This window comes from Alnus glutinosa, chromosome 3 (assembly GCF_958979055.1).
Source record: "Alnus glutinosa chromosome 3, dhAlnGlut1.1, whole genome shotgun sequence".
Taxonomy (NCBI): domain Eukaryota; kingdom Viridiplantae; phylum Streptophyta; class Magnoliopsida; order Fagales; family Betulaceae; genus Alnus; species Alnus glutinosa.
The window spans coordinates 30,032,831-30,056,463 of NC_084888.1; the positions used below are offsets into that span (position 1 = coordinate 30,032,831).

Here is a 23,633-nt window from a genome sequence, read left to right on the forward strand (position 1 = left end):
ATATTCTTGCAGCCTGTCGGTGCATTGAATCCTGACCGTCTTAAAAAATTCCAAGAGAGATATTCTAGCTTTGAGGATCCCATCATCCCCAAATTCCACTATGGTTCACACTACTCAAGTGCTGGAACAGTAGGTTTTCGCTTCTATGTTATTTTTTGTTTTCAAAAGTTGGTGTTTGTATTATAGTGATATATTATAATTGCTGCAAGTTGGGATACTGCTAGCTGTGGACTGTAGAAACACAGAATATTTGGCTTTTCAAGCTTACTCATCTTGTGAGCATCTATTGATTTATATAGAGTTTGTACATAATACAAGATAACATCAAAGTACTAGCTTCCTAATCTAATACTATCTCTTAGAGATAAGCCTAATCTAAATACAAAACTGTGATCAGCAACCTAAAGTAAACAAATACAATTAAAACTCTTCCGGTAAATACTAGTAGGACTCTTTCTCTTTAGGAACCGGTTGTCACTAATAGTCGTGATCAACCGAGTTTCTCCTTAACACACTCACTAGAACTCTTATTAGTTTGAATAGATCTAGGAGTATGTTGTGCGTTATTATCCTCCCTCAAGTTCAAAGGGAGTGAGCGGACGTTGAGCTTGTAAGACAGATGATGAAATCTTTTAGAAACAAGTGGTTTGGTTAGCACATCTGCAATCTGATTAGCACTTGGAACAAATAGAATCTCTAGGTCCTTGGATGCAACCAACTCTCGAACAAATTGGAAGTCAATAGCAACATGTTTGGCGCGAGCATGAAAAATAGGATTGACAGACAAGTTGCTCCAATATTGTCACACCGTATCTTCGGTGGACCAGACAGTGTAAGACGAAATTCTTTAAGAAGAGAACGAATCCAGAGCAACTCTGCAGCCGTGTTAGCAACAGACTTATACTCAACCTCTGTTGAAGACCTTGAGACAGTAGGCTACTTACGAGAACTCCATGAAATTAAGTTGGAACCAAGGTAAACACAATAAGCACCGATTGAACGTCAATCATCACATCCTGCCTAGTCAGCATTCGAGTAGGCTTGTAGAGAATTGAATGAAGTCTAGTGCAAAAGTAAACCATGAGAGATGGTATGTTTGAGGTACCGAAGAATTCGCTTTACAGCTTGCCAATGGAGCTTGGTTGGACGATGCATAAACTGGCATACACGACTTACAGCAAACGCCAAGTCTGGGCGTGTAAGAGATAAGCACTGAAGTGAACCAACAACACTTCGATATAATGTGGGGTCTTCCATAGGATTGCCTGTGAAAGCACATAATGTCGAAGAAGATGCCATGGGAGATGGGACTAGTTTTGCTTCGGTCCTATTGGTTTTGTAAGTAAATCCTGAATGTAGCGTTGTTGAGAGAGTAAGAGACCATCCTTCATTGGTATGATAAAGAAACAGAGAGGAATTGTCTTTGGAGCCAATTAATCCAAGTTCAATCAGTTTTCTACTAAGACGAGCAAACCATGCCCGGGGTGCCTGCTTTAGTCCATAAAGTGCCTTCTTTAGCTTGCATATATGATGAAGGTAAGAAGGATGAATAAAACCCGGAGGTTGCTCCATATAGACATCCTTGGACAATAAATCATGCAGAAATGCATTTTGGATGTTTATTTGTTTTATAGACCACCCAACCGAGTAAGCATGTGATAGAAGAGTACATATGGTAGTTAGCTTTACCACAAGGCTGGAAGTCTCACCATAATCAATTCCAACATGTTGGTGAAAACCCTTAGCAACTAGTCGTGCCTTGTGACGATCGATAGACCCACTTGCCTTTCTTTTGAGTTTAAAAACCCATTTGCGGCCAACCACATTTTTAGCAACTGAAGATGGAACAAGAGTCCAAGTGCTATTTTTTATCAAAGCATTAAATTCAGCATGCATGGCAGACGCCATTCACTAACCTTGACAGCATTGGTGAAGCATGTACGTTTTGTAATAGCAGCTTCAAAGAGCAAAGCCCGAGGTAGAGGATAGCGCACTGTCCCGTCAGTGAGCTTTCGGATGGTGCTAACATTATTTTGAGATCGAGTCCGCATAGGATGTATACAGGTTGGTTGCTGATCAGGAGCCACATCCAGTTCTGCAGGAGATGAAAATGAAGGAATAGAAGGGCTAAGAGGACTGGCACGATCAGGTGAAGAAGGTAAAGTGGGGATAATGTCGGTAGGTGGAGTTGATATTGCCATTGAATGTGGAATGGATAAGGGTAAGGAAACAGAAAGAGGAATGGAAGAGGGAGGAGCCGGATTTGCAGAAGGTATTGTGTTTGAGAAGGAAAAAACATCTTCATGAAAGATGATATCCCTAGATATATAGATACGGCCAATTTCAATATGATAACATTTATAGCCCTTATGAAGAGTGCTATAGCCTAGGAAGACACAAGGTTTAGAACGAAGGGAGAATTTGTGAGAGTTATACGCATGAAGATTTGGAAAACACGCGCAGCCAAAAACCTTGAGAAACTTATAATCTGGAACTTGAGAAAAAAGTTTTTCAAAGGGAGAAAGATTTTTGAGTAAGGGAGTTGGCAAGGGGTTTATTAAGTAGCAGGAAGTTAAACAAGCTTCATCCCAAAATTTCTTTGGAAGGGAGCTTGTAGCCAGTAAAGCTAAGGTGGTATCAATGAGATGTCGATGCTTCATTTCCACACAACCTTGTTGTTGATGAGTGTGAGGGCAGAAAACACGATGGAGAATGCCAACAGATTGAAAATATTTGTGAAGGTTGCGATATTTGCCACCCCAATCAGTTTGAACAGATTTTATTTTGGCATTGAGAAGACGTTCAACCATGGATTGAAAATTGAGAAAAACTTGCATGACATCTGATTTAGATTGAATAGGATAAACCCAAGTAAAGCGACTAAAGGCATCCACAAAAGAGACATAAAAACGATTGCCATTTATTGAAATAGTGGGGGAAGGACCTCAAACATCAGAGTAAATTAAATCTAACGGATTACAAATAGAAGTTTGTGAAGCTGAAAAGGGCAATTGGTGACCCTTTGCCCAAGGACAGACAGTGCTGGGAGCCGGTGCCTTATTTGACAAAATAGGAAGCTGAAATTTGGATAGGACAAAGTTGACATTCCGAAGGGCTGGATGGCCCAAACGTTGGTGCCAACTCTGTGAAGAAGTCCTCTCACCAACGAGTGCTTGTGATGTGGATGAAGGCACTTGCGGAGGGAAGAGATGATAAAGACCATCCTTAAGTTGGCCGTGATGAACTGGCATTTTGGTCTTGCAATCCTTAATGATAAAAAAGGAGTGAAACTCAAAGAAAATATCATTGTCAAAAGCAAACTGACGGACAGAGAGAAGATTTTTGCAGATGTGAGGAACATGAAGTAATTGGTTTAGAAGAAATTTGCTTAGGTCTCCCTCCCAGTAAAAACCGTCTTGAGGGAGGGCCCTCCCTCCCTCCTCTTCTGGTCCCTTCCTCCTAGTGCTTTTCTTTTTCTTTTTTTTAGTCTTTCAGCTTGGGGTTTCTCTTCTTCTTGGGTGTAGATCTACGGTGGTTGGGTTTTTCCGGTGCTCTCGCGTCCTGCCAGAGGACTGCCGGCCTGCTCCGGTCTTATATGTTGTTTTGTGGATGGCTGCCGCGCCGTTGTGCATGGTTGATGGGTTCTTTTGCTTCTTGGGTAGTAGATCTACAGTGCTTGGGTCCTCACCCACGTGCACGTGCTTCTCTGGAGGGTTCTCCTTCGTGGTCCGGCTTTTCCCCGCCGCTGTAGCAGCTGCGGGTGACCGCCACGCGCTGGTGCCGGAGTGCGTGGCCGTGGGTGTTTTCTGAAGCTTGGGTGTTAGATCTGCGGAGTTTGGGTCTTCTTCACCGCGTACGCGCACCTCCGGCGGCTTCACCGGCGCTTTCCGCGACTTCTAAGGGTTTTCCGGCGGGTTTCTTGTCGGCGCCGGCGCGCGTGGCTTCACGCGCCACCGTATCTGCGGGTTTTTTTTTTTTTCCTGGGCTCTCTGTTGTATTTTGGGCCTGTTTTTCGGCTGCTGTTGGCTTGGGTTTAGGTGTCTTTCATGGGTTTTGGGTCGGGTTTTTTCGGGTTTGTTGGGTTTTTTTTTTTTTTTTTTTTTTTTTTTTTTTTTTTTTTTTGTGTTTTTGTGGGTTGGGTGTTTTTTTAGGGGTTTTTTCTGTAGCTGGGTTTGGGGTTTCATCAGGGTTTTGTTGTTATTTGGGTGTTTAATGGTGGCTTTTACTGTTTTGGGTTTTGGGGCTCTTGAGGGTTTTGGGGTTTATGAGGGTCTTGTTGGGTTCTGCTTTATGGGCTAGCTGAGTTGTTCCTTTGTATACTTCCTGTGTACTAAGGGGCGCCTTACGTTTTTTAATGAAATTCCTATTACTTACAAAAAAAAAAAAGAAATTTGTGACGAGAAAGTGAAAGAGTTGTAGAATTGGAGTGAGAAATAGACAAACCTGTACCATTACCTATGCGGATTTGATCTTGCTCAGAGTATTCTTCAGAGGAAACATTCAGATTCTGCAGGTTGTTGGTGAGGTGGTGGGTTGCACTAGTATTTGGGTACCAATTTTCTTCCCTAGGAAGATTAGGAGAAGAATAATAGGCTTGAGTAGGTTGATATGGAGCAGAAGGTGGTCCAGCAAGGGCTGGATCGGGATGCTGATAGCACCTAGGGGCAGTGTGCCCGATTTTCCCACAAAGCTGGCAGATGGGACGTGAAGACTGTGTCGAATCAAATGGGAAATATGTACCTCTGCCATGGCTAGGATAGACAGATCCCCGACCTCAGTAGTTGTTGGTGTTGCGGCCACGACCGCGATAGCCTCAACCTTATGATGGTGAACCTCGGGTTAAAAAATTAGCAGCAGGTGAGACATGCTCTACGGGTTTGAGATGATGTTCAATCCGCATCTCATGAGCAAGAAGGTGTCCATAGATTTCATCTAGGGACAAAGGATCCAGTCGAGTAGTTATGGAGGTAACAAAAGGATCATAATCAGATCCGAGGCTAGCCAGAAAATAAGAGGTGCGCTCAAAATCGTTGAGGTGTTGGCCAGCAGCAGCAAGGTTGTCACAAAGAGCCTTGAATGATTGAAAGTATTCCGTGATCGATGCGCTACCCTTCTTGGAAGTCGTATGCATCTTGCGCTTTAACAAAAGCCATGATCTGAGTTCTCCAACTAGGAAAGTTTGTATTGGAGAGCTTGATTTGCAGGGTGTGGTTCATGTTGGGGACAGTAAAAACAACATTAGATGAGGATGGAAAAAGGGTGGGATTTGTCTCTGCCGCCGAAGAGGTTGTAGAATCGGACATGATAATGGAAAAAAATAAAAAAGAAGAGACACTAGTCTATGGATGGCTTTGATACCATGTAGAAACACAGAATATTTGGCTTTTCAAGCTTACTCTTCTTGTGAGCATCTATTGATTTATATAGAGTTTGTACATAATACAAGATAACATCAAAGTACTAGCTTCCTAATCTAATACTATCTCTTAAAGATAAATCTAATCTAAATACAAAACTGTGATCAGCAACCTAAAGTAAACAAATACAATTAAAACTCTTCCAGTAAATACAAGTAGGACTCTATCTCTTTAGGAACTGGTTGTCACTAGTAGTTGTGATCAACCGAGTTTCTCCTTAACACACTCACTAGAACTCTTTTTAGTTTGAATAGATCTAGGAGTATGTTGTGCATTAGTATGGACCTTCTATTGGTGAATTTATTGATATATGTAGTTTATTTGCTTCTCAGAGAGGTTGTTGCAGGAACATTTGATCTCAATATATTATGTTGCTAGTGTGTATTGTATGTTGACCGTAATTAAAACTTCTCTAATTTATATATCGGACTTGTGCTGTTTGATTTCAGGGTCGTAGTTTGTTAGGTTAGTGGTGAATTATGGTAATTTTTTCTTGCTGATGGTTGACATGAAATTCTTGGTACATATATTATCTGCATTATATTATATCAAATATTGCCTGTTTTCCAGAGTTATTTCTAAGAATACAGACGTCAACTTTATTTGAAAGTAGTACACTTTTTATTCTTTGGTGATTTGGCTGTCTATGCTGAAAATTGGCAATTTGTTTGATTTATTTAAACATGACATTTCTGATACTTATACAATGTTCTTTTTCTTTTTTGCGCTTTTTCTACCAATCAAATTTAGTGTCGATTGGGTGAATTTTCTATATTATTAGTAGACTCTCTGATGACACCTCTCGTGATTGTTGGTGTTTCTTTTACAGGTTCTATATTACCTTGTTAGGGCTGAACCATTTACAACACTCTCAATTCAATTGCAAGGAGGCAAATTTGATCATGCAGATCGGATGTTTTCAGATATTGCTGCTACTTGGAATGGAGTTTTTGAGGACATGAGTGATGTGAAGGAATTGGTATGTATATGACCATTATCTTATAGGTATCACTTTTATATCTTCTACTTCATATTTCTTTAATCGGTTGTAATGTTTTCATCTGCTCTCGTCATTCACATTTCAACTGCTTATAATGGTTATGAATTTTGGAGTAAGTGTACATATTGTTGCACCTTAGGTTCCTGAGCTGTTTTACCTCCCTGAGATCTTAACCAATGAGAACTCCATTGATTTTGGTACAACGCAGTTAGGTGGAAAGCTTGGTACGTTCCTGAAAGTATTCTGTTTTAGTAATTCAGATAGACATTGGTGGCCATTAAACTGAAGTTGAAAGATCTACTTTCATTTATATTCACTGTACAGATGCTGTCAAACTTCCTCCTTGGGCTGAAAACCCAATTGATTTCATTCATAAGCATCGGATGGCTCTTGAGAGTGAGCATGTATCTGCCCATTTGCATGAGTGGATTGATCTTGTGTTTGGGTAGGTTTCCCCATTCCGTGAAGTAAAGTTACAATTTTCTGCGGCATTGTGCTCTGTTCTTTTGTTTTTGATTTTAATATGGTTGTAACTATGGTTATAATTTTCAACTTTGAGCTTTTCCTTTCCTTCTAGTGTTTACATCATTGGATTGGAACATTCAGGTATAAGCAACGAGGCAAAGAAGCTATATTGGAAAATAATGTGTTCTTTTACATCACCTATGAAGGGACAGTTGATATTGATAAGATCTTGGACCCAGTAAGTTGAGTTTTCTGTGCCATAATGTCTTCTTCCTTTTGGCCATTTCTTCTTATTTCTTTGTTTTCTGTTCCCTTTTGTACCAACAAAAGGTACAACAGCATGCTACACAAGACCAGATCGCGTACTTTGGACAAACCCCATCCCAACTTCTGACTGTCCCTCACTTGAAGAAGATGCCATTAACTGATGTCCTTCATTTGCAGGTAAAAATCAGTTTCATTTGGCTGAAGATTAATGTCCTTATGTTTGATATGGTTCTGCTTTTATGCGTGCATGTGGATCTGCATATACATACAGCATTGTTTGTTCTTGTTTATTTTTACTGTAGCATTATATCCTCAGTTTTTATGGTGTTACCTTCTACTCTATTTTTTTGATCTAGTGTCATGTATTTCATGATCATTTAAGCCATTCAAATGGGGCTTAAGCTTATGAGTCACACCATGGAGCTTCAGGAGAGAATGATTGAGCATAGGTTAAAATATATGAAGCAATAGTATTGGAGAATCAATTTGAGTTTATGCCAGGACAATCAACCATGTAGGCTATTTTCTCGAAATTTAGAGAAATGAGTATAGATCTTCATATGGTTTTTTTTTCGATTTAGAGAAAGCGTATCATATGGTACCTATAGAAGTAATGAGTGGATTTTAGAAAGGAGCAGAGTTCTTCCAAAATATATCAATTTTGTCAAAGATGTGTATGAGGGAGTGATATTTAGTGTAAGAACTAATGGAGGTATCACAAGTGCGTTTCTTATCACAATAGGTTCACATCAAGGAGTAGCGTTAAGTCCTTATCTCATTACATTGGTTCTGGATGGGCTTACTTCATCGTCTCGTGATGAGATTCAGTGGTGTATGCTTTTTGCAGATAATATTGTGTCAGTTGATGAGACTAGAGGGGAGTTAACTCTTTAAGCGGAAGTTCAGAAAGATACTTTTAAGTTTGAAGGATTTTGTGTAAGTGGGACTAAAACTGAATATATGGAGTGTAAATTCATTAAAAGTAGAAATAGAGATGGAGGGATAGTAATTTTTTTTTGAAAAAATACCAAGATGGCATTACATTAACCCAGTAGCTTAACTGGTAATGCAAAAAAGAATTGCCACTAAAAATCAAACATTATCTTTCAACATTTCAAAGGCTTAAACACACTCACCCAAACAGATCCGTCTACAGCGGGTCACATTCTGGAATCGGATCCGCGTTCAAGTCAAAACCCACCTTCACCTCCACCACACCCTCTTCTCCCCTCTTGCCCTTCCCTTTCACACCGTTATCATCCGCGTCACTCTCCCTCTCCAGTATTGCCCTCAATCTCCTTGACCCTTCCTGTGTCGTCATCCTTCCGCCGTTGCCGTCAACCTTCATGAAGTAACTGACCACCATGTGTATTCGCTTCAGAATCGCGAAGAACTCCTCAACCTCGTCCTCCATTACTGTATCCTCTCGCAGCCTCCCGAAAATGACACCGTCGTTGTCCTCCACCTGCCTCCTCTTCTCCTCCACTTGTCCCTCGCTTGCGAGTCCCGCGCTCCTGGAGGTGACCCTATCAGAAACTACCTCTTTTTTCTTGCCTTGCTTATGCCGTTATAGGGATAGTAAAATTGGACGGTCAAAAGATACAAAGAACGAAAACTTTTAAGTATCTTGGATTGACTATTCATAAGGATAGGAAGATTGAGGAGGATGTAGCTTATAGAATAAGAGCAGGGTTAATCAAGTGGAGAAGTGCATGTAGGAGAGCATTATGTGATTGTAGAATACCTGTTAAGTTGAAGGAGAAAATCTATAGGATCACCATAAGACCTCCTATGCTTTATGGTGTGGAATGCTGAGTTCTTAACAAGCAAAATAAAATGAGTGTAGCTGAAAATAGAATGGTAAGATGGATGTGAACAAAAACTAGGAAAGACAATGTAAAAAAATGAAGTTATCTGTTCAAAGGTGGTAGGAGTGGGTCCTATTAAAGAAAGGATGAGGAAGGGACACTTGAGATGGTTTGGTCATGTGCAAGGAACACCAAATAATGTTTCAGTGAGAAAGAATGATTTAATCAAGTCGATGGGCTGGAAAGCGGCTGAGAGAGGCCTAAAAGGTGTGAGAAATGGAGAAGAATGATATGTCAAATAACGAGATGGTAGAGAGTATGATTTTAAATAGGATAAAATGACAAAAGAACATGTGTCTGACCCCAATTAATTGGCGAGGATCTATAGAACCGATCCCTATGTAAGTTGGATTGAGACTTATTTTAGGTGAGTTGATAATGTAGGATCAAATCAGTCTCTAGGTAGATGTACACAGATCACACAACAATGTGAGTGCTTGAAAATCTGTCTTAGAAAGTTAGAAAGTCTCTAGGAGAGTCTTTGACTTGTTTGCCAGTTTGTGGACATCTGGAAGGCTGAGGAGTGCTGCGATTTGGAAGATAGTGCCGACATGCCTTTTTTGGTGTGTTTGGAAGGAAATAATTAATAGGTGTGTCGAGAATTTGGAGAAGTCCTTGGAGGATATTTTAGTTTTGTTTTTTTATACTTTGTATCTTTGGACGGTGACTTTTATATCTCATTTTTTTTCCGCTTAGTTTTGGCAATTTTCTTGTTCGTTTTTCGCTTTCTAGTTAGGTGCTTCCTCTTGTATACTTCCGGTGAATTTAAGGGCGCTTTACGCTTTTAATAAGACCAGTTTATTATTTATCAAAAAAGAAAGTTAGAATGTAGACAAGCAATGACTGTTCTAATCAAGAAATGGTAGAATAGATGATATCGTTTTGGATTATTTAATGCATTTTTGAAATAGATATTTAAGTTGTTTACTTCCTGTGTACCTCGGTTGCGCTCTGCACTTTTAATAATATTTCGATTACTTATAAAAAAAAAGAAAAAAAAAGAAGAAGATATTTAAGTTGTTGAAGCAAGTCACTTAGGTTCCTAAAAGAAGATAGAAGATTCTATCTGCTGTTAAAACCTTGGCAGAATAAACAATAAAGAAACATTCTGGTAAGGAGACTTGTTGAAGTGATGCTTCTAAAAAGGACTGCATCAAAGGAAGTGCTGCAAACAGCTGACACCCACAAAACAGCTGATCGTGCCTGTTTCACTGTAACTTAGGTGACAGAACAGCCTCTTAAGTGCTGCTCAAGAGGCTACTTAGAGGTCATAAAGGGCAAGTGACATGTGATGAGTTTAAGAATGATTTATATTCTGCTGGATTTTAATGTCCTAGCGTGATCTCCATGGTGAAATGTAGATAAGAAGGTTGATTTAGTGGCCATTTTGGGAACAGAGTTCATAGGCATCCAATGGATGGTGACCATTCTAAGATATGGAAGTAAGAGTTTCTCATGATTGATTCTATGCTCTTTAGAGCCTATTTGAGATTGCGTTAAGGAGCTTAAAAAGTACTTTTAGTACATAAAAAGTTGTGCAAAGCAAAAGTGGGCCCATTTGGTAAAAATTCAAAAAGTACTTTGACTTTTTTGCTCTAAAAAAAGGTCAAAACGCTCTTTTGGAAAAAGCTTGAAAATAAAGCTTTTTCTAAAAAGCCATTTTTGGATATAAAAGCTCTATTTCCGAACACAATCCCTCATAGGCTCTTAGTGAAATAATATATCCCATCAAAGGTGCTCTCTTTTCACTGATAACCAGCAATGAATAGGAATTTTGCCTTGGGAAGTGGTTAAATGTCACAAGCATGTCTGCGCTGACCAATTAATTTTCAGAAAATGGTATGAGAAAAATATTATTCTTTCAGCATTATTTTTTCAACTGATTTGTTATGTAAAGAAATTTGCTTTCTGATGAAAGTACTCCAGGTATGTAAAATGCTGTCATACCTTAAATGGTTATGGCATGATTGTGCTACACTGCTATGTCTTCTTTCTTTTCTCTTTATATGATTATGTACTCTTTTAAGCGGGTATCTGGTCAACTTATGCCCTATTGAAATATGATGATTAGACTTAAAGATCCTTCATTTCACTTTAACTCCCATAGAAATACTGAGGTTTCAGCTGTTAGGGTATCCTGTTATCTGACAGATTATCTACTTAAAGTTGATCCTGATTGTACTCTTTCTTGTCAGACCATCTTTCGCAATCCAAAAGAAGTTAGACCATATGCTGTTCCAGCACCTGATCGATGCAATCTACCCGCTGCTGCTATTCATGCTTCTTCAGATACTGTTGTAATTGTTGATATAAATGCACCAGCAGCACATGTTGCACAGCACAAGTGGCAGCCCAACACACCTGATGGCCAGGGTACACCATTCCTGTTTCAACATGGAAGGGCCTCAACAAGCTCCACTGGTGGAACACTTATGCGCATGTTCAAAGGACCAGCTGGATCTGGTACTGATGAGAGGCACTTTCCCCAAGCTCTAGCATTTGCTACGTCTGGGATCAGAAGCTCGGCTATAGTTTCAATTACATGTGACAAAGAAATCATCACTGGTAAGCATCTATCAATTTCTTACTTTACCTTTACTGCTTGCATATGAATTTAATACACCAAGTAGAGTGCTTCTTTTCTTGCAAGAAATTCTAAGATTCTTTAACTTGATTAAGTAATTCTCATTGCTATATAGACTCTTTCCTTGGGTATGCTGTCAACATTTTTAATCTAATAATATATTCTCACTAGCTTACAACCTTGCAATTTTTTTGTTCTTGCTTCTTTTTTTAATGTTTTATTTTTGTTTTTATTTTTTTAAAAAAAAAATCTGAAAGAACCCATCATCTTAGCAGCTTTGTCAAACACCTAGACATATCTTACACCATTTGTGGTAATTTTTTAAATAATTAGTTTGATCCCTTCACATCGTTCATTTATTGATTATACAACATTTTTGTTGTGACAAATTAATATTTTGGATCGTTAAAAAGTAGAAAAGAGCGTAGAAGATTAGCCAATCACACAAGACATCAAGATTTGTTTGATTTGGCTTGAAAATGCGACATCTACAAGTGGAGACAATCAAGAAGAAATTTCTCTATGAAAGGATGGAGTAAAAAATAGTGGTGAAGAAAAACTACTCAAACCTAAAATCCTAATACACCCGCAGCCTCACACTCTGACAAAAAGAGAACTTTTTCACAAAAGAGAAATTCTTTCTCTAATTCTCTTGGTGTGACTGGCTACAAAAATTGCTTCTCTTATGGGAGTAGCCACCTTGGGATAAAGCCCTACTTCGACTTATTCTGAAGCCACTAAATCTTTAGAAGCAACACTTATGTATAGGCTTTAAATTCCTATTCTTTGTTTGACAAGGAATACCAAACTGCTTATGTCTCTAAATATTACTAATTACTTATGTGACAAGGAGAATACTTTCCTTTCACGCTAAAGAGATTCAAAATAGGAATTTGAGACCCCCAACCCTCCTTTAGAGAGCAACAAACAAACCTTGAACCAACTAACTAGGTGACAGTTGAACTCTTCACCTAACGCAGCCCATAAGAAATCACGTTGAAGATTCTCAATATGGTTTGCAACACTCGCAGGGATAAGAAAGAGGGACATGAAGTATGTAAGCAAATTGCAGAGTGTGCTCTTAATAAGGGTAACCCAACCATCCTTGGACTAGTACATCATTTTCCAACTAGCCAACTGATGCTCTATCTTCTCAATAACACCGTCCCAAATATGCTTGACCTTATAGGAGGCCCCCAACGGTAAACCAAAATAATTCCCACAATCTAGAATGCCAGCCAACCTTTCCCCATGATCAACATTTCCCATAGGAACCAATTACAACTTAGCCAAGTTAATCTTCAAGGCTGAAACAACTTCAAAAAATAAGACTAAGCAACGTAGATGACATAGATGATCTGCAATAGCCCCACAGAATATCAAAGTATCATCATCATCAAATAGAAGGTGAGAGAAATCAATCCCACTACCATTACCCACAAAGAAGCCAAACAAAAAACCCTCACTCACAGTAGCGGAAAGCGTTATACACAACGCCTCCATCATAATTGCAAACAACAAAGGGGACAGTGCACCCCTTGTCTCAAGCCATGCGAACTACTAGAAAAACCTGTTGGAGTGTCGTTCACCAAAACTCAGAATCACATAGAAGAAATACAATGAGCTATCAAAGAGCATAATTTCCCCCCAAAAATCGTAATAGTAGCTTTTTTTAGCTAGTAGAGAAGGCAGATGATGCTATGGGATTCACCCCTCTTTGGAAATGTCTTGGCTAATAGTTTCCCCTCCCCTATGGAGACTTTTCCTCCTTTGGATTGGGCTCTATTTTGGGTTGAGAATATTTGTCTTCTGGTGGGAGTTTCATGTGAGGGGAATAAGGATTAGACTATGGCTCTCCTAATAGCCATTGAAGAGGATCATCCTCGTGAGGTTAAGGGTGCTTGCTCTAATCCTAGAGGTAGAAGGGAGCTACTAAGCCTAGAATGGCCAACAAACTATGATACTTCAAGCGCGTCCGCTAGGCGTGGGAAAGGCTAGGCTCATGTTTTTTAGCGATGAGTGCTTCGTGTGGGTTTTGAGTTTGAGAGCTTTTGGTGTTTAGTGGGATTTTCTTGGGTGGGTTCTTTTTGGTTTGGGCTGTTTGGGGGTCTTTTTTGTGCTTGCTTTAGTTGGATGCTTCCTGTTGTATAATGCCTATGTGCTTAGAGATGCCTTTCGCTTTTAATATAATTTCTCTTTAAGTTGCACAATACTTTTGTAAACTAATTACTAAAATTGGATGACTTTTAAAGGCCCATAAGAAAATTTAGAGTTGCATATAGAGAGAATCAAATAACGGAATTGAAAGCTAATTGTGGAACCATGCATGGCACTAGAGGGTTTAATTTTAACATTGAGAAATATTTTCATTTCTTATTTTATTCGTTTTCAAATTCTTCTAACTATACATGACATTAGGAAGTTCAACATATTTTTGTGTTACCTATACTTGTGCCTTCTCGATTATTATTATTGTTAATTTTTTTTGTGTGTTTGCTATATCTATTAGTTTGATTTCTGAAAAGGAATTCGAAAACACTCCGAGAAGAGAAAATGAAAATTTTGGGATCCGTACTTGTCTATTTTCTCCATTCCTGCTAGTGTGGAAAATCGAATAGAGAAGCTCTATCAAGATTTTTTATGGGGTGGGTTAGATGAAAAATTCAAATATCACCTGGTTAGTCTAAGGTTTGATCCCCCTATTTCTAAGGGAGGTTTGGGGATTCAGAACTTGAAGATGTTCCGTATGGCCCTTTTAGGGAAGTGGTTGTGGTGTTTTGTGCATGAGAGAGGCATGGTAGAAAATTGTTGTGGATGCGAAATTTGGTAGAGCTTGGGGTGGGTGATGTTCTATTGATCCCCTTGGGTTGCACGAGGTGGGGCTATGGAAGAATATAAAGAGTGGGCGGAGTTTGTTTTGTAGCCATACCAGATTTGAGTTGGGAGACGGTTCCAAGATTAGATTCTAGGATGATGTGCGTTGCGGAGAGATGACCCTTACGGAAGCTTTCCCGGTTTTATTTGGCATTGCTTGTGAGAAGGTTGCGTTTGTTGCAACTCACTTGGACTTTTCTTGTGGTTACCTTCAGTGGGATGTTAGCTTTATTAGCGCGGCTCACGATTGGGAGGTGGATTTTTTGGTTTCCTTCTACACTTTGTTGTATTCCCTTAGAGTGAGAAGAGAAGGGGAAGATAAGCTTTGATGGGCCCCTTCTCACAAAGGGAAGTTTGATGCTAGATCCTTTTACAAGGACCTTGTTTGTAAAGATTATGTTCCTTTCCTCTGGAAGAGTATTTGGTGGACTAAGATTCCTTTGAAAGTGGCTCTTTTTTTTTTTTTTTTTCGCTTGGTTGGCACCTCCAGGGAAGATTCTTATCATGGATAACCTTAGGAAGATGCATGACATCGTGATTGATAGATGATACATGTGCAAAAGGAATGGGGAGTTTGTGGAACATATTCTTCTCCATTGTGACTCTATGAGGTTGTCTACGCCTTATGGAATGCTATTTTTTGGTCGCTTTGGGCTGTCTTGGGTTATGCCTAATCGGGTGGTTGATTTATTTGCTTGTTGGTGGACGCTTTTGGAGTGTTGTTGTGTGGAAAATAGTGTTTTCTTGCTTTTTGCAGTATCTGTGTAAGAAACAAAATAATAGAAATTCCGAGGACCAAGAAAGGACTTTAGAGGAGCTTAAGACCTTTTATTCTCTTTATACTTGGACAATTGCGTACTTATCTCCCTTAGTGATTAGCTTTAATGATTTTCTTATTCTTTTTTCCTCTCCTAATTGAGTGTTTTTTTTATATACTCCCTGTGTTCCTGGGTTGCACTTTGCACTTTTAATGATAATTCGCTTAAAAAAATACTATTTGAATGTCTAGTCTAAAAATGGATTTTGATGTTTAAAGGTAGCAGGCCCATAAGAAAATTTAGAGTTGCATATAGAGAGAACCAAATAATGTTACTGGAAGAAAAGAACGGGAAGCTGATTGTGGAACTGTGCATGACACTTCAGGCTTTAATTTTATCACTAAGAAATGCTCTCGTTTCTTATTTTTGGATCTGGAAAAGGCATATGATCATGTGAATTGGGAGTTTTTGTTGTATTTGGGGGAAATGACGAGCATGTATAGCATTTTTTATTTCTATAGTATGCTTTTCCGTTTTAATAAATGGAGCCCCTCTGGTTTTTTTAGTAGTACTTGAGGTGTAAGAAAGGGGCATCCGTTATCTCCTCTACTTTTTGTTGTTGTTATTGGAGGTTCTAAGTAGGATGATGTCAGCTACAATGGGCAGGAGCTATTAGATGGCTTCCCAGTGAGGTCAAGAAATAATGTAGAAATGGTTGTCACATCTATTGTTTGCAAATGTCACATTAATCTTTTGTGGGGCTAATTGTGAACATCTTCATAATCTGAGATGTCTCTTTTTGTGCTTTGAAGTGGTATCGGGTTTAAAGATTAATTTATCGAAATCAGATATCATTCCAATTGGTGAGGTGGATGATTTAGACAGTTTGGCAAGAATTATTGGATGTATGCTGGCTTTGTTACCGATGAAATATTTGGGTCTCTCATTGGGTACTCCATACAAGTCTTCTTCTATATGGAATGATATTGTTGAAAAAATCTATAGGCGGTTGGCGGGTTGAAAGAGGCTATATTTGTTAAAGGAAGATAGGTTGACTTTGATGAAAAGTACTTTGTCCACATACTATCTGCACTGTTCCTATTCCAATGGGTGTGGTTAATAGGATTGAGAAACTTTAGCAAGATTTTTTTTATGTGAGGAGTTGAAGTTCCATTTAGTTAAATGGTTAAAGATTTGTTCTCCGAAGCAAGCTGGGGGATTAAGGGTAATAAACTTGACTAAGTTTAATCAAGCACTACTGGGTGAGTGGTTATGGTGGTACGCTACAGAGAGGGAGGCTTTGTAGCATTTAATATGATAGTATGAGCGTAGGATGGTGTTCTAAGGAGGTAGGGTGACCCTTTGGAGTTGGAGTGTGGAAACATATTAGGAGGGGGTGGGGAGATTTTTCGAGATTTGTCAAATATGAAGTGGGAGATGAACTAAGTTTAGGTTCTGGCATGATTTATGGTGTGGGGGATCAACCACTGAAGGAATCTTTTCCGAAATTGTTTAGTATTGCTCGTTGTAAGGAGGCGTGGATTTCGGATAATATGCAGTTTTCCAATGGTGATATTCAGTGGGTTGTATCTTTTATAGGATCTGTACAGGGTTTGGAGGTAGATTTGATGATTGCATTTTTTGTTTTGCTGTATTCCCTCAGATTGAGAAAAGGTGTTGAGGATCGTATTTGTTAATAGACATCTTCTATTATAACACTGTATGAAAATGGGCACTGCGCTCCCAAGAAGATGGTGGGAAGGACAAAGGAAACAATGTAAATTTTTCCACTATAACACTGAATGATTATTTGTATTTTCTATTTTACTTTCATTATTTCCTCGCCATTTCATTTTCTGGCAGCCAAGTGGAGCCTTAATGAAAAACTCTGTAACTTGTTGTGGTTTTATAAAGAAAGGGCCTTGAGGATGTTAGCTTATCCATTCAGCATCATGTTAATGTTGCTTTTTTTTTTTACTTGGATGCAATCAAGATTTATTTTAGTGTAAACTTTTGTTCCACTGCTGCATGTGAAAGTTCAGCCTGCCACTGAATTTGGTGACTGAGATAAATATTTGCTCTTTTACTTCTAGATCAACTAAATCTTGTTTTGTAATTTTTTGTTTGTAACTAGGTGGACACATGGATAACAGTATCAAGCTAATATCATCAGATGGAGCAAGAACCTTAGAAACAGCCCATGGGCATTGTGGTCCAGTCACTTGCCTTGGTCTCTCACCTGATAGCAACTACCTTGTAACAGGATCGAAGGACACGACAGTACTACTTTGGAGAATACATAGAGCATTTACTTCTCACTCAAGCAAAGTATCAGAGCCTTCCAGTGGGACAGGCACATCAACTTCAACCAACAGTACTATATCAAACATGTTGGCTGACAAAAGCAGGAAGCGTTGTATTGAAGGTCCCCTACATGTTCTTCGGGGCCACCACAGGGAAATACTCTGTTGTTGTGTCAGCTCAGATCTTGGAGTTGTGGTTTCATGCTCCCCTTCTTCAGATGTTCTACTGCATTCCATAAGAAGGGGTCGCTTGATGAGAAGGCTGGCTGGTGTGGAGGCTGATGCTGTCTGCCTTTCATCTCAGGGGGTTGTAATGACTTGGAATAAATCACAACAAACTCTCAGTACGTTCTCTCTTAATGGGGCTCCAATTTCCAGAGCACAACTTCCTTTCTCTGGCAGCATCAGTTGCATGGAAATTTCTGTAGATGGGGAGAGTGCTTTGATCGGATTGAACTCATGTTTGGAAAATGATATCTGGGATATGAAGTTAAAGAAGCCAGGCACTGAAGGTCTTGATCTGGAATCAGATGAAACTGGGAAAATCAACAGATTGGATATTCCATCACCTTCAATTTGCTTCCTGGATCTGCATACTCTTAAGGTATGTGACATAGAAAAATGTTTTACTGGTAATTAAAGGGAGAATGTGTTAAAATACAGAATAACTTGCATCATATTTATCCTCCTATATGTTGCTAGTGGTAACCTCGTAGGTAGCTTATGTACTTGATATCTGGTACATTTAGGTGCTGAGATTTGGCATTTACCTCCGTTGTTAAGATAATGAGACTTTGTTAAAAATATTAAATTACTAGTTGTCGCCAAAGTTTAAGTTGATAGAAAATGATGAATTTAATCATTTAATTAATTTTTTAATACTCGTCCTCGATATGTGGGGCTTAACACATGGAATATTTTTTTTTTTGATAAGTAATGTTGCAACTTTATTGAAAAAGCGTAAGGCGCCCCAACACAGAATATTTAACTAAAAAGGGAGGTAAAATATGGAGTTAAGGTTTAAACTCAGAACCACTGCTCTAATGCCTTGTTAAATCGTCAATTGTCTCAAAAGTTTGAAATAAGAAACAGTGAATGTTATCATTAATTAATGGTTGAAGTCCTTGGTCTTTTTTCTTCCATGCCATACTCGCGATGAAATGAAGTTTGTTTAAAATTTAGCATGCCTCTATATTGGAGTTACGCAAATATTTATAATATTCATGTTCTTACTGCCGGCATGTCAAAAGCTTATCTACGCGCTGTTTTGGCATGGCTAGTGTAGACGTAGCCCAGAATATGCTTGCTAGTTGTCAAAAGTAATTTGGGTGCTGTCCTACTAACAAGCAGCAATACTTAATCCTGCAGGCATTTCATACATTGAAGCTGGGAGAAGGGCAAGATATTACAGCTCTGGCTCTGAACAAGGATAACACAAATCTGTTGGTGTCAACTGCAGATAAACAATTGATAATATTCACTGACCCAGCTGTAAGTTAAATGTTCTGTTCTTTGGAGATGGCGTTCTTCATTAATTTTATATTTGTTACCTTCGTTGACCCCCGGGTGCTAGTTGATGGGATAACCATGCTCAATGGTTCTGTCAAATTATCTTCTTTTATTTGCTTAATTGAGCAATTCATAGTGATGATAGAAGAATAGGTTATGGGGGCAAAAGAAAAAGAATCATAGCTTTCGACATTAATCCTAGTTTGGAAGCTTGTTATGACTCTTTGGGCTTTTGCATGCAGCTGAGTTTGAAAGTGGTGGATCAGATGCTCAAGCTTGGTTGGGAAGGCGATGGGCTCAGCCCTCTTATAAAATCGTAGTTTAGGCCGATGAAGTTTGGTTTACCGGAGAAGGAACACAGAATACATTGATATCATTATACCACCTGGACAGATACTACAAGGGAATTTTGGCTGCCCTATTTGAAATCAAGTCAATTTTGTGACTTGTGGTTTGTGTAACATAATTAATAATCTAGAAGAGCAATCATATATATATATATATATATATATATATATATGCATGTGTGTGTCCATAGAGTGCCAGGTTGTTAGACTTACTATAGGCTTCTTTTTTTCATTCAATTGAGTTTGTAAGTACGCCGTCATTGAGATTGATGAGCTTTAGGCTCTGACGTTAGAGCTGTACATTTTTGTCCATCAATTTTTTTGATAGAAAATTAAATGAAATTATAGTGATACGAGTTCTTGTATCCTTTGGATCGAGGGTACCATGCATGAGTTGCTGACTTTCTCTAAAAAAAAAAATAATTAAAAAAAAAAAAATAACGCCTTTCTCTTTTCAAATCGAATTGAATCACTTTGCAAAATAAACCAAAACTACAAAAAAAAATACCGCTATAAAAAATCTAACAAGTTACACAAAATAGGGGGGGGGGGGGGGGGGGGGGGGGGAGTGGTTGGTGGTGTGGTTTGCCAAGCCATCCTCTTGGCTAAGCCAACCTGCTTGACCATTTGGGGGTGCCAAACCACCACCAAGAGTCAATATTTATTTTTTATTTTCTATTATTATTATTATTATTTTTCTATTCATTTTTATTATGTGTATTTTTAATATTTGAGATACATTGCAATTTTTTTGCAGTTTGGGGGGACATTAATGTAATCTTCAGTTTGAGGAAACATTGCAAATTTGGTAGTAGTTTGAGGATGTATGTGTACTTTTCTCAATATATGAAGTAATGCTACATACTATATAAATATCCCACAAATATCTCATTAAATTAACATGGCAAAGTCTAGTAGCTATTAGGTCAATCATTGTTTTTAAAAAAAATATATTTTCAATGTGGTAGGTAGCATTACTCAACATAATATATGTTGTTAGAAGTTCGATAATCACACTACTGTTCAAAGGCGTTACAATCCTGCTTATGATATAATATTTTAGGAGAACTGTTACTTTTTAACTTTTTCACTACAATCATACTATGCTAATGCGATATGGGTTAGTAGTTCTCGAATTAGCCCTATATATATATATATCAAATTACTATTAGCCCATGCCATTTCAACATAATATGATTGTGGTGTAAAGTATATCATTGCTCATAGAAAAATGCTATATACTACACTTCATCTCACCTCATCTCACTTGATTGTTGTGGAAGTGTTATATATACATATATATTAACAAGAATTGATTTGAGAGTTGATGGACATTGTTATACTAATAGGCCAATGGAATATTAGTGTAGCATATAACATTACCCTTATATTATAATTGCTTTAATTAGTTAGAATATATTTGCATCCAAAAAAAAGAAAATTAGTTAGAATATACCACATTATTAACTAACTTTTATTACACTTTGTTGAAGAGGCACGCCAATCAGCCTCAAGATCAACCTTTATTTTCAAAAAAATAAAATAAAATAATAAAATAAAATTCCAAATTAGAAATGCTAAATCACCAAAGTGGGATAAAAACGTTGTGTAAAGCATTACTCAATTAGCTATATTTATTTTTTTGGGATGAATTAAACATTTTATAAAACCAAACACAGCAACACAATCCCTCCGGTGAAAACTAGAATAGAAAGCTCAAACTGAGCAATACAACGCACCTGCAGATCAACGCAGGAAAACCAACAGATTACTAACTACTCACAAGCAACCAACATCAATACATCTCATCTATAAACCAAACAGACCAACAACCTACGCCCTAAGTAGCTCCAAACAATCATCAATTACAACTGCAGCAAAGGTTGCAAATGCCATCTATTAACTAGAGCAATACTAGTTGCAGTCTTCTTAGTAGATCCTTGAGCCAAAACTCAATTAGCTATATTTGTTTACAAATAAATGTTATATACTACATTTTTATTTTATAATTATCCTATAATGTTTGTGTGACCCAACTAACGTGTGATTTTTTTCTTTTCTTTTTAAATAATGCTAAATACCATACCACTATTCTATATCTTACTTTATTATTATTATTATTTTTTAACCGGGGCTAATTCAAGGAATGATTAAGTTGTAAGATAACTGAATAATAAAAATATAATTTTTAGACGGAGATGGATGGAAAATGGAAAAAGAGCATTTCTCATCTTGTTAACAATAGGTCGCACGAGTTCGTCTATCCGTAGGACGAGAGTCAGACGCTCGACCGACTCTCGTCCTACGTGGCATAAAAATATAATATATTATATATTATTATATTAAAAAAAAAAAAAAAAAAAAAAAAAAAACCCAGCAAATGCCAGCACGCGTGAGCTTTCCCTTTCCCCCCAATTCTTCCCCCAAATGCCCTAACATTTTCAAAAACACTGCTGGGCTGCTCTGTCTCCCTCTCCAATCCGGCAACGCCCATTGACACAAGCCACGCCCACAGACCAAAAAAGCACCGCCCACCACCAACCACTTCCTCACCGAACGCACCGGCGACGCCCACCCACGGCACCAGCTCGAAATCCGACGACGCCCATCGACACAGGCCGCGCCACAGTCCAAAAATCGACCGGCCGAACGCCACCCACGGCACCAGCTCAGAGTCTCACTAACCATACGTCGTGTACGGGTAAGAAGAAGGTATGTATACATGTTTACATATCGATTTGATTTGTGTTACGGTTTTTGTTTTGATTTGGATTTGATTTTCTTTAAGGAATAGCTGAATTCGAGCGTTCTGATTTTTCATTTTCCTCCCATTTCCCAAATCTCCACCGTCCCCCTCCCCCACCGACGGACCACCGGCCACCAAGACAAAGGGCCTACCAACCGAGCGCTGCCAACCAAGACGAACGGTCTTCTGACCAGCCGGCCGACACCGTCCCTCCCCTCTCTCTCTTTGACTTATTATTCATGGGTTTTTGAAGTGATTGGCTAAGCAACTGGGATATCGAAATCATTTTTGATGTCCAGTGGAAAGAAAAATAATATTAATGAGCGGAAAAATCTGGATTAAACGTAGATTAAGGAAATTATTTTGCTTGGTCGAGTTTTGTTGTCTTTGTTAATTTCATTCCATGCTTTGTTTGGTTGCTTGGAAAATGTGAATGACAAATTTTGGTGTATGGAATCTTGTGGGTTTTGTTACTTTTATGATTTTCTTGGTTCTATGATGATTATATAAGCTGTTTTTCCTTATTATTTGATTATTTTAAGCTGTTTGATTTGTTCATCTGTTATGGTGCATTTTCGATTTCCTTTTCTTTCTTTTTTCAATTGTTGTTTGAAGCTGTTGTCCTTCGTTTGCACTAGATTTGGCCATTTTCACTTTGCTTGGTTGGCATTTAGAGTGACTATTGTTGCTTTTGAAGGCATTTTGCTGACAGAAAGAAGTACTGCTCGGTGCTTGCCCAACAACACCATTGAGTTCTTTTAATTTTTAGTAAAAAAAAAAATTAGTGAAATTATTTATACTTTGTTGTGAGCTGTTTTACTGGTTTTGTTTCAGATAACTGGAGTGTAAAGGCCATTCACAGAAAGACCACCGAAACTGGCCGAATGAGGTACCTTCATCACATGCCTCGCAAGTTCAAGACCAATTTTAGAGGAGGTAAATTATTATTGGCTATTTGCTTATATATTATATGCTCTTGAGTTTGTTGATATGTTTTGGCTAAATGATTGGTTATCTTCTGTGTATGTTTAGGTACGCAAGATACTCAAAAGGAACAAGGGAACATCTGCGGCCACTTGAAATTTGGAAGTGCATGCTGCCTTTTTTTTTTTCTTTTTTAAATTTATTCCGGAATTGTCAAATAAAGTTTTGAATTATTGTATGAGTGTTACTTCAAGTTATCTTGGAGTTATCTCTGTTTAAATTTTGATAATCAATGATAATTTCTTTGAACTAGTCTGTCTTGTGTGTTCATGAATAGGTTTTCGGTGATCTTGAGAAGTTGTGCTTGATATGATTATTTCATGTCTGTTGCATAATATTTTTGGTTGAGACTCGGTTTATTTTGAGTGTGTATGCAGAATTGGGCGAAGAGAACAAATGTAATGGACATATTTGTCAATCTCAAGAAACTAAAAAAAAAGAAACCAAAGAACAAAAAAAATCACCTACACAATCAACAGTTTGGATGAATAGGAGCTATGATAACTTTAAG

At 38.2% G+C, this 23,633-nt stretch overlaps 1 protein-coding gene, 1 long non-coding RNA gene and 1 other non-coding gene across 5 annotated transcripts in view; 2 read left to right on the forward strand and 1 right to left on the reverse strand.

The window, feature by feature from the left end:
* LOC133862931 (BEACH domain-containing protein C2) overlaps positions 1 to 19,757 on the forward strand; it is a 52,868-nt gene extending 33,111 nt beyond the window's left edge. For all 3 annotated transcript variants that reach the window (XM_062298855.1, XM_062298854.1, XM_062298856.1), the window contains exons 23-32: positions 13 to 129; positions 6,247 to 6,396; positions 6,557 to 6,641; positions 6,742 to 6,862; positions 7,024 to 7,120; positions 7,213 to 7,326; positions 11,213 to 11,582; positions 17,368 to 18,140; positions 18,905 to 19,027; positions 19,288 to 19,757. In XM_062298855.1, coding sequence (XP_062154839.1) covers positions 13 to 129; positions 6,247 to 6,396; positions 6,557 to 6,641; positions 6,742 to 6,862; positions 7,024 to 7,120; positions 7,213 to 7,326; positions 11,213 to 11,582; positions 17,368 to 18,140; positions 18,905 to 19,027; positions 19,288 to 19,365 — 2,028 coding nt within the window. In that variant the 3' untranslated portion in view covers positions 19,366 to 19,757. The remainder of the gene's footprint in view (positions 1 to 12; positions 130 to 6,246; positions 6,397 to 6,556; positions 6,642 to 6,741; positions 6,863 to 7,023; positions 7,121 to 7,212; positions 7,327 to 11,212; positions 11,583 to 17,367; positions 18,141 to 18,904; positions 19,028 to 19,287) is intronic.
* Positions 4,900 to 5,038, reverse strand: LOC133865116 (small nucleolar RNA Z247). The gene has a single exon (XR_009899646.1). It is a non-coding gene; the product is annotated as a small nucleolar RNA Z247 (small nucleolar RNA).
* A 2,057-nt stretch (positions 19,758 to 21,814) lies between the features above and the next one.
* LOC133862947 (uncharacterized) lies at positions 21,815 to 23,329 on the forward strand. The gene is made up of 3 exons (XR_009899337.1): positions 21,815 to 22,104; positions 22,973 to 23,074; positions 23,171 to 23,329. It is a non-coding gene; the product is annotated as an uncharacterized LOC133862947 (long non-coding RNA).
* The last annotated feature ends 304 nt before the right edge of the window (positions 23,330 to 23,633 follow it).